The 12,361-nt window shown below is 33.1% G+C and overlaps 1 protein-coding gene across 1 annotated transcript in view; it reads right to left on the reverse strand.

Annotated features, from left to right (window-relative positions):
• LOC145669677 (uncharacterized) overlaps positions 1–12,361 on the reverse strand; it is a 429,650-nt gene that overhangs the window by 169,866 nt on the left and 247,423 nt on the right. The window contains exons 5-6 of the mRNA XM_081737933.1: positions 9,713–9,809; positions 4,153–4,247 (exon numbers count right to left, since the gene is read on the reverse strand). Coding sequence (XP_081594059.1) covers positions 4,153–4,247; positions 9,713–9,809 — 192 coding nt within the window. The remainder of the gene's footprint in view (positions 1–4,152; positions 4,248–9,712; positions 9,810–12,361) is intronic.

Genomic DNA, 12,361 nt, shown 5'->3' on the forward strand with positions numbered 1-12,361 from the left:
AGAACACGTCATGTTTTCATCTTAATTGAACATTTACTTTTTGTTTGGTTCCTGCTCCTCGTTCTCCAGTCTTACTAACATCCGAAAATTTATTAACATCATTCAATAACGACGTTGGTATATTTGAGCTCTCGAGTATTCCATTCTGAATTTCCTGAGTGATAAAGTGCTTTGTCAGGTATAATTAGCATGGTTCTCGAAGTCAGTCTGATAAAACCACTAGTCTGTATGTTTTGTAATATAGAAACAATTTTCATTTACTGTTTCCGCGTTAATAAAGTACAAAACCTTATGTGGAGCTATCTACTCGTTATCCGACATAGAGAATAACGGTAATATGGACGTAGTTTATTATAAGTACCTATGGTACCTTAAGTTTTGTTATACTGAAGTATGAAATCGACGACTAATTGTATAGGACTTACTAAGGAAAGTCGCGGGGCGTTACTCTCACTTCATATCGATACTATGCTCAACCGACTCAATTTTACATATGAAACAAAAATCCAAACACAAAAATCCTCGATCACAAACGTGTTTGAATTACGAGTGTTACTAGTTCAAAACTGAACAGATTTTGAAGAAGGTTTGAAGTAACTTCTTGAGCTGGACACTTCATTTTTGGTATCTGGAGTTAAATTGGGCTCCCAGTACAGTGATGAGGTCAACCCATACATAGTTTGCAAGATGAGAGCACTTATTGGGGAGGTGAGTGAAAGGTAATGACATCCTACATCAAGCAAATTGCCTCCTGTTTGGCACAGTTGGTCGATAAGCTAATAAAATGTATTTGCTACTCTATTTGACTGTATTGTCATTCAAATATAATTTTCCTGTGTGGACATCTTCAAATTGAGCAGTAACATTTGTCTTCGAAACGCCTTGCCAAACGTGCGAAATTCAATTAAGTACATGTTATTCACAATTAATCTTGTGATAATCTTATTGTAATTTCTTGCCTTTTGTAGCTAGAAGTGAGACAAATATTTTCTCAAAAGCTTCTGTCACCAATGCGTTGTTTTCCCCGGATCAGCTATACAGCAAATCGTTTACACTTTGGACACTACAAGGGCACAAATCAGTTTATTGTTAAAATGCAGTTAAACCAAATAAATTATCCACTGGCAGTCAATATGAATTTCACTTTACACCACCAGCATTTCATTTGTAATCAGTCGCACGGAATTGATACTACAAACAGATCGCGCAGCACCAGAACGGCCAGATGAAGAGCTATTGTGACCGGTACTCAGAACCTAGTCAGCCTATACTTAATAAGTACTTCAGAGAACCCTTATGTGGATTGTATTTTGGTTAAGAGCTCCACTTTTAGTAAAGTTTTCCATAAAGCATGCACTTTTCCGTTATCATTTTTTTACTTATTATTCTGCTAGAAGTATTGCTTGACAGTTTCGTATTCATATGTTATTCATTCTTGTTGGTGTTGGTAATGATATGAGAGATAATGGAAACAGAATCACTTTACTTAAATATGATGCATAAAACAGATAGCCTCTCAGCAATGTAGAAGATTACAGATGATATATATCGTCCTATTTTTGGACTTATCTTTGTCCACATCATTTAATTCTGTAACAACAATTTTGGGCCACTTTCCACTGATACTTATTCAACAAAAGTGGCAGTAGTTTCCTAAGCGTGTTTTCAACGCTTTATTCTGTTAATAGTTAACTTTCAGAACCAATTCAACGAATATCGTGAGGACTATGTGGACAATGAAGTGGTGGTTTAACAAGTTTAAGGACAAGGACGATACAATCGAAGACGTAACACGTGCCGGAAGACCAAACATGTACAAAATGAAGATCTTCAGGCAGCAATTGAGGTGAACAATGGCCAGACATGAAAGAAACTGAGGCTACAATTCAAGTGAGTGGACAAACCATTCGGATGCATCTCCATCAATTTGGGAAGCACTACAAGTTGGGTCGATGATTTCACTCCGAGTCAGAAGGCAATGCGAGCAGTCACCTGTGTTTCTTTGCTGTCTCGTCCAAGGTAGGAATCATTGCTGGATAGGGTGCTGACATGTGATGAGGAGTTGGTCCTGTACGAAGATCCACGGCGCCGTCATCATTGGCTAGCATCCCGTGAAACGGTTCCAAAACAGCCGAAATCAGCACTGTACCAGAAGAATGTTCTCCTGTGTGTTTGATGGAATGCTCAATGGATTGTGCATCGGGAACTGCTACCATCTGATCAAAGCATCAACGTCACTGTGTGTTGTTAGCAGTTGACGCAAGTTCAAGAAAAAAATCAAAACTCTGGATTTAACACCAGGGGATGAATTGCAAAGGGGTCCTCGTATTACAGGACAACGTTAAGTCCCACGTGGCTAGGATGACCCGGGACACTATTCTACGTTTTGGATGGGAAACACTTTGCATCCACAATACTTCCGGGACATTGCACCGTCCGATTATCACCTGTTTTATTCCCTCGATAGTCACCTTAGAGGGAATCAGTTCAAATCCGTAGTAGAGGTGCAAAATGCTATTGATAACTTTTCGCTTCACGGCGCACCACGTTCTACCACGATGGAACCCGTGGCTTCCCAGAGCGTTGGTAGAAGCTAGTCAATGCTAATGGAGACACTTTTGATCTTCAATGTGCATACCGATGTTTGAAGGTGGTGGGTGAAAAAGTGACAGAACGTTCTTGATTACTTTTATAATAAAATAAAAACCTAAATATTATGATGAACAGAGCAAACAAATTGTAACCTAGTAAATATTACTTTTGTTATTTGACATGAAGAAATAATTGTTAATTTTTTATCTCATAACTTGAATTAAACAAATGATTTGCATTCTTTATTTTTTAAGCTCACTTGTCATGGAGATGATCACGTACAAAATACTATATATATATATATATATATATATATATATATATATATATATATATATATATATATATATATATATATATATATATATATGCCAATAGCAAAACTCTTTTGTGACTGTGCTGAAAAAAATAATAAAATATTCTTTAAATAAATTTGAATGGAACAAGATAAAAATAAAGAGTTCTCTTCTGATTTCCAACTTGAAATTCTAAATTCAGTGCTGGTTCAGCACCGTCACTTGAATCATGCTTTAGTAAATTAAATAACGTTACTTAAGTAACAATTTATAAAAAAATGGTAAACAGTAAAACTGATTATAGAATTGATGAAATTATAATGTACGTATTACAGTTTTATGTAATGTAGTAATCATGGACATACTCGTTACTTTCATTGATTTGGTGTAAATGAAAAAATGGTTTATGTGAGCGTCAGAAGGAAATGGCTCGTACCTATCAATTACCAAATACCGAAGTACAGGGGCAAGATGTGAATAATCCTAGAAAATTTCTTTGGAATGCTTTTCTTGATCGAAAACAGACGGTCTTTCTTCTAGTTTCTAAATATTATTTGCAGGAGTACGTCCTGCGCCGGAATTATCCACCAAGAATGAACTATACAACCTAAAGTAAATTTTACAACGACTGTTAGTTTCATAGAAAGTGGCACGATTTACAACTTTTTTTTAGATTGTTGTTTGTGCTCAAACGATAAAGGTCACCATCTGGTTTGTAACTATTATCTGGGCAAGGCATTAACCCAAGTCGATATAACTCGTTAGGTATAGACATAAGTTTGCTAAAAATTGGAAACTTAATCATAGAAAAGAACACGATTTACACATTTTACAATGTCATTTTGGCGGACATTACGTTTAAAAGTCATCATTAAATTTTGCAGCTTTTATTTGGACAAGACATTAGTGTACATCACGAGTTTGAAATCAGCCCCCTAACATAATGTGAGTAATAGAATTGGTAATGAATGATGATTTCCCATATACCTCATTATAAAATTTGTAAAGGATTTTGCGGTCTTTACCGAAGTGGATTTTGCTGTCCTGAAATTTCTATTTTTTTTATTTTTATTTTTTTTTTTTTTTTTTTTTTTTGGAAGGAGTTGTCACTAAGCCTAAATGATAGCACCAATTTTTTGGAATGAAACCAAATGTAATTTTCCGCCAGAAAAGTATCAATGGATCCTTTGACATTGAAAGTTCAAGTACTTAATATCTTACACAGGAATGGAAATTAATTGATATATGTATTTTATATTCTTACCTAGTAATTCAAGTTTTCCAAACAGCAAATCACGGACATATACTATGGGAAGGACGTTATTTAAATCCAACAGAAGATCATTGGAATTTACATGTCTGAAATTGTATAAAATGTATTACTTATGCACTTAATTTACAGTGTAGTTTAATATGTATGGAAGGTAAGTAGTCAATGCTTATACACTGCATGTGAACAAACGTATTTATACAGTGTCTACTCTCCCGGAGTTTGGGATAGTAGAACTTTTGAACCTAAAGCGATACACAAATAATGGTTATATCAAAATGAAGCTTTGTTCATGCATATATTTTTAAACTAGGAAGCAACGATTGAAGTACACTAGGAACCACACAGTATTGCCAGATGTAACCGAAAGTGTAAATCAATATTTTGCAAAACCTGTAAATTGACTCATAACTCATACGTATGAATGTTTTGTCGTTAATTGTCAGTTTGTTTAGTTGGAGTAGTTTGGGAACTATGGATGTGATGCCGGGTGCATGTAAGTAAAAATTTTATCATGATAATTTCAAAGTTTCTTTTTCGTTGTTTTCAGGAATTGCATAATGTTCTTAGCACAACTTATAATGCACTGAAACATCAGCAGGGTTGCCAATTCAGAATGTTAATGTATGAAAACTATGATTTCTCTTACAAAGGCCTCATCCGATTAGTTATCGATGGAAATAAGAAATTCTTTTTTCTACCCCGTATTTTTAGAGGCTACTCCAAGTCAACAAGAAAATTAACTACTCCAAGAAAATTAACGACCAAACATCCATATGTATGAGCTTTGACTCAATTTACATGTTTTGCAAAAAATTGATTTACACCTTCGGTTACATTTGCCAACACTGTATGGTTCCTAATGTACTTCAATCGTTGCTTCCTAGTTTGAAAATATGTGCATGAACAAAACTTCATTTTCGTATAAACATTATTTTTGTATAACTTCAGGTTCAAACGTTCTACTATCCCAAACTCCTGGTTGCATTGTGTATTGGACACCCTGTAGTACATGTATAAATACACAAAGGAGATTGTTGAGGTAGATCGATGCTAAATACGTTTCCCGGCAGCTTCATCATTCATAATTATCTTAGGGTATGGTATCTATTTCAATATGAATGCTATTATATTTAATATAAAGATATTGTTATTTACTAATCCTTTCAGTTTTCTGATACCTAATTCAGACAGTATAAATACTTATCATCAACTAATGTTTAGAACGGATACATATTAGTATCCTTTGGCATAATTTAATTGTTGGTTTTTCTCTTGTTCCTATTCATTACTTCATTATATATTTTACATTCAATACAGTTGCATATATCCACTCTGTTCTACATTTATATTTTGATGCTTCTATTCGATTCAATGCATTTCTAATTGGTACCATACATTACCTGACACAAAACAGCTTAGAATTGTTTATGACCTTCATTGAGAATTTTACATTTCAAGGTCCATGAAGGTTCCGCTCGTCACACGTACATTTATATTTATTGCGACGTTAGTTAACTTTAGATATGGAAATTAATTTTCACCTGTAACGATTTCTCGTTAATCGAGCATATGGTAATGTAATTTATAAAAAAAGACAATTTATGTGGAGTGGGATCTATCTGACCTCCTTCATATAAATGTATTTTTTACGTATTTCGACATTATTGGAAAATCAGGGCTCTATACATGATAATATTACTGAGAGCGCCACTTGTTTTGGGTGGTGGAATGCTGATGTATTGGTGAAAAGGAAAAGCGCGCTGTAGTAGACACTGGCATAATAAGTGTCAAATTAATGCAATTCAATGCATAATAGGGTGTATAAAATTACATTATAGTAGACGTTCTGTGGAAAGTATTTCTTTAATTGAGTGATCATAGATATTGCCATTTTGACTTTCTGTTGGTAGCATGGAATTTGCCACGAGTGGACTGTTCGTGTGGGTGATTGAGCGGAAATGTATAAATCAAGTAAATTATTCGGAATTGTTTCTTCAACATGATTATATTCAACAATCTACAAGCAAAGTATTGTTAGTTATTTCCCACTTCGTGTACCTCCTATACTATTTTAATAAGCACCTAGGCTGAATTGTGGAGTCATATATAACAAGTAGTTGCTGTTCATAAATTAATCTAAAATCTATATTAGGTAAGTTCTTGATTTACTTTGTAATATTGTATATCATTTTCTTAATAAGAGAACTTCTATATTATTACGAGGCGCATTTCAAAAGAAAGGGTCGATATTTTATTATAACCGACTGGTAACATTTATCGGATCACGCTTGCGCAGTAACATCACTTGGTCCATTGGCTATCAGACATCCATAGTTTCGCCAGTCATCTGTTTGTTTTCGTGTGTGCTGGAGCGTGTTAAAATGTCTGTGCGCATACACAATTCCGCCAGGTGCGAGGTCCGCTCTGTGATTAGATTTCTTCATACCAAAGGACAAGGTGCTGCTGAAATTCATAGAGAATTGTGCAGTGTACGGCGTCAGTGTAATGAGTGAAGGAAACGTACGGCAATGGTGTCGTGCGTTCAAAGAAGGACGTACAAATATCCACGACGAAGAGAAAAGTGGAAGGCGAAGCACTCAGACTGACGACTTGGTGAAGCGAGTGAATGAAAAAGTTTTTTAAAAAATCATTGCTTCACCATTACCGCTCTACACATCGAATTTCCAGAGGTTTCACCAACAACATTCTTTCGAATAGTTACAGAAACATTAGGATATCAGAAATTGTGTGCCAGATGGGTCCCCAAAATGTTGACAGTCGTCCACAAACAGAACTGACTGACTGCAGCACGCGCATTTCTGGATCGCTACGACAGAGAGGGTGATGGATTTTTTACCCACATTGTTACAGGTGACGAAACATGGATTTATTACATCAATGTCGAGTCGAAACAACAATCGATGGAGTGGCTGAAGTGGCAGCGTTGACTTCAAACGGCAGTGTTGAAGTGGCTGAACTCCCAGGCGGCGAACTTTATTGCAGAGGGTATATAAGAAAACTTGTGCCAAGGTACAGAAATTGCTTGGAAAACAATTGCGACTCTGTTGAATAATAAAGTGGATATGTAGGCCTACTTGTTTTCACCCAGTAAAACAATGCTGCTAAACTTACTCACCTGTTTCCAATTAAATATCGTCCCTTTCTTTTGAAATGCGCCTCATATTTTGCCAAAATATTGAGCGTATGCTACATAGAAAGCAAATCCTTGTATGTTGTGAGTTCAGTTTGAAATCAAAAGACCTAACGTAAGAAAAATGGCTGAAATATAGTTTGGTTTTTCATAATTTTTCTATTTATGTTTTTTTCTTTCGATATTATTATTATTATTATTGGGAATTATTGTATATTGTTTGTATTCATTTGAGAAGATTCTACGTTATAAAGGGGATTGCTTTTAAATTCATAAGTTCTCATTTATGCCTGCCGTTTAATCCCAGTTTACTTATATAGTTTGAGAAATGTATAGGAAATAATTCGTATTCCTTACTTATATGGAAGTCTTTGATTTAACATAAAATTCAAACAACGTATATGGAGTAAAATATTGTACTAGAATTCCTCTCACCTTCTCATTTCACTTTTATTTGAATTAGTTAAACTACGCCTGAGAGTATTAATTAACAATTGTGTAATGGGCATTTGCGTGTTCGTTATGATTTGCTCATTTGGCCAGGATCAGAATTCGTCTAGTGATGAATTTTGTTACACATCTGATTTAAATAGCAAAATAAGAGGATGAATCCATACCATTGTTATCCTGCTGTAGTCCACCATATTCAGCTATATCCCAAATTGTAACCATATCCTGCTAATCTGTATTACACTTCAGGATTGACCGTTAGAGATTATGACAACTCAGCTATGGTATAACTAAGTTTCACAAAATTCTTGCACGCAAACTATATGACTTTGACAAAATTTACAAAGTACAGTTTGGAGTCGACTGAAATTTAGCATTTGTGAATCGATTTCTTATAGTCACAGTTCATATCTCTATGTTACGTGAATTATCATCGTTAACATTGTAACCATGTAAATCGAACATAACAATTTATGCTAACATTATTATGACGTTGCAAGTTATGATGGGAGGTCAATTTATATAGACAATCATGGTCAATATATTTTATAAACGTGGTTCTGTAGGTTGTGCTTAGTAAGTAGCTTCTATTTGCAGAACATAGAAATGATACTTTGTAACTAAATTATGTATGTATATTATAGTTTGATCGTATAAAGCTAGGGATTAAAATTAAAAGAAATAATATTATGTGTGGAAGTCATTTGTTACTTTTAGTCGTAACAGGAGGCTACTCTGGTAGTATAGAAAAATATTCCATAATTATAATGGTATTAATGCAAGCTGTAGGTATAGAGAAAAAGTTGCATCAAAGCAAATTCATTTCTGTTCAACATACTAACTGAAGATATTTCTGTGTTATATAAGAGCAGAGTAAAATTTGTAAGCCTGGAACATTTGAGGTGGGATATATAGGAATCTTACAAACTCTTAATTAGAAATATCGGTCGAATTTGTAAATTTACTTGCACGTTGAGCTCTGAGTGCCAGTTGGTGAAATATTTTTTGTGCAACAAATTTAATTTCTTAAATAATCTATTATAAGGTTGTCAAGAGATAAATTGAATTGCCAAACGTATGGAACATCTATAACTGAAGGTTAAGATTTTATTGCTCACGAATTGCAGGAGATGTGAATCTTCGCCAAACATTTTCTCTAATTGTAACGTATTGTTATTATAGATATAGTTCTTTATACAGTATAGGAGAGTTAACTATGCGATACTGTATAAAATCACTTGCTACTCTGCTTATGATACTCTGATTGAACGGCTGAATATAGTAATTTATGTAGGCGTGATGTAGTGTTTTATTGAACTGCTGTTTCATACTTATGATAAACATCTTTAAATTCTCTTTAACCAGCATAATATGACTTGCAATCTTATGTGCAGAAACGAAATTTTAAACAGGAATCAAAGTATTAAATGTTTTTGTGATATATAGTGTAAAATAAAACTATTCTTAGGAATAGAATATTTTGTCTGCATAATAAAGAATTGAGAGGTGCACCAGAAAACGCTGGAAACCAAAAGCAACTACATTATTGAATAAAAGTGCTTATGTTATAAATTTATGTATAAAATCGCATTTTAAACAATTTATAATTTACCTTCATTCAGAGATATTATTTGTTTAAATTGCTAGAACCAATTAAGATAGATTAACTATTTTAGGGAAGACGCGCCAGGAAATTACATGATTAAAACGTGATTTTGAATTATTTTTGATCAGAACCTCTATGTGTATAATATAGATGAGAACTTATTATTTAGCTTTGTGAAGTAATTTATACTACTCTGAATACAGTTTTTGTATCTATTATATTTGTGTGTACGTTTATGAAAATTGTAACTAATGAATTTACGTTAATATATACTAGATGCTATAATATTATCTGCTGTTTGAAATATTCATTTAATATAAAGAAATAAATAAACGTCATGTTACTTGTTTGATTCTGAAGTCCTGCTATAGTAGTAACTTTCAAACTGACAGTTCGGGAAACAATGACATTCTCGTAAGGACTTCATACTTGACTTCGAACCTATGGACGAGAGAAACAAATACAGCATTAGATTATTAAGTTATTTGTATAACCAGGTTCTAGATATATTATCGTATTTACGTTAGCTACTACATGATGAAAAAAATGAGATTTTGTTTGACAAATTTCAAAAGCTATCTATAGCTAATAGTTTGTAAGGAACTGCGATATTTTTGTGTTCTTACTCAAGCATATCGATTGAAATTACTAAAATTTATTGAACGTTTGTTTGTTTATCAGCATATTTTGATATGTTTCTGTACATTTAACTTTATACGCTGTAAAAATATTTACATTTTATATATTTAGTTTTGATAAGTTGAGTTATTACAAATTCGATAATATATAACTGTAGTTGTTACCAACAATATACGTTTCAAATTTCGTCATGGTAATATCAACCGAAGTACCTTGTACAACGTTTCAGCGCAATGTCATGTTGAAAGATATATCTATTTTAGAACACAAATATGCTCTTTATTTATTTATTCTTTATTTATTTCTCATTTTTTTGGGAAATTTATTAAATGAAAAGTACGGTTCTAAAATATCTTTAACTAATTTCCCTTTATTGTTCTTTGAAGATGTCAGGAGACTGACAAAAATCTTAGTAATTAAAAATATTTCAGCAATTATTATTTAAATTAATCAAGATTAAATGTATCCATTATTATCTACCCATGATCATCATCTAGACATTCTTTTAGGTTCTCATATAAAATCAAGTCATGCCAAATTTTAATTAGCCACTCAACTTGTACCATTTTGACCAAATGTCCAATTTTAGTTCTGGTAAAAACATTTTAAATACCTTGACTGTTTCTTCAATATTCTTGAGCTATGAACTTCAAATATATATATATATATATATATATATATATACTAGCAGCGTTCACCCCGCTTCGCTGCGGTCACCCCGGAACGCAATAAACTTTGTTACTTAGATAATTTTTACTTTTTCGCTTTCAAGTGATATGATAAAAACCATAGAAGATTGCAGTAAATCTTAACATTATATCGCCTGTCATTTATGTTAACCCGCCCCGCTTCGCTGCGGTCACCCCGGAAGTTTTCGCTTTCAAGTGATATGATAAAAACCATAGTAGATTGCAGTAAATGTTAACATTATATCGCCTGTCATTTATGTTAACCCGCCGAGTGACACGGTCATGCGGGTTGCATATAAATACGTTTATTTTTACCTATGATGAACTAACAAAGGATTTGTACGTTATGGACACTTGAATGGTCAATTATCTCAAGACACTGGTAATTAAAAATTAAAGTGATATGATAAAAACCATCTAGGGTCCAAATCCTAATAACCCCCCAAAAATAAAAGAAATTGGTTCAGCCGTATTAGCGTGATGAGGGAACAAAGGATTTGTGCGTTCTCTTTTATATAATAGATATATATATATATAGTGCATTCCGATGAGACATATCTTACTCGACCACAAATTAAACATAACTTTCTTACAAGGCTGTCTATATTTTTATTGTAAATTAACGAGAAATGTTATTTTATTTATAATAAAGAATATAGACAGCCTTGTAAGAAAGTTATGTTTAATTTGTGTTTAAGATGGACACAAGGCCTTTTTATAAAAACTTACTCGACCTGCATGCATCTGTTTTCTGATACTTGTGCATATAAAAATATCAGCGACGCAGCTCATATATAAAAATGGCTTAATTTCTGCCTCCTATTTGTATACCTGACTGCTGTAACATCACAATCTATAGCATTTGTTGTGACAAATGATTTTTAGTTCAATAATATTTGATATTGTTTGATTTCTGGCGAACCGTATACCAATGATTGTCCCTACAAGTGCACTATGTAATATAGTCCGAAAATCCCGTAACTCGAATTTTAGAGCATAAGAACTTTCCATCTAAACGAATGAGTTAAATAAAACTACCACAGAGAAAAGGCCGGCTTGTACAGATATTATTTTTAGATATAAAGCATGAGAAAGAGAGTCAGGAATTGTTCTCAGAATGTCAGAAACAAACAAAGGTCATTATTACTATTATTAATATTAATGAATCCTAAAAAGTCACGAATTCGAAACAGGCATCACATTGTTTGTGCCCAAACGAGAAGGCTAATGGGTAGGAACGTATCGGTCTAGAACAAGAACGACAGATTGAAACCAAGTGTAGCTTTTTTACAGAAGTGATAATGCTGTGCCTTAAAACAACTGTTTTCCAGTATTATAGAGTAATATAGCCGAAGGAGCGTAATTAACCCATATCTACGAATTATTAAAATAAGAAAAACTTTTATTTAAAAAAAGAGAACATGCATATTATTTTATTTTACATCTCAACACTTGATTTTGTATGATATGTGCAGTGTGGTATGTTTTGTACACTTATATTGATATCGTTCTGCTCTATTGTTAATGTAATAAATTTTCATTAATCATTTTAAACTGTATTTGGATAAACGTTTCAGAAATTATTTAACACATCTATTAAATAATCTTGTCAAAGAAAATTATATAGGCTTACGAATTCCTTTGAAGATAAATACTTTGTTTCGT

The sequence above is a fragment of the Thermobia domestica genome, chromosome 14 (genome assembly GCF_964235325.1).
Source record: "Thermobia domestica chromosome 14, izTheDome1.hap1.1, whole genome shotgun sequence".
Lineage (NCBI taxonomy): Eukaryota > Metazoa > Arthropoda > Insecta > Zygentoma > Lepismatidae > Thermobia > Thermobia domestica.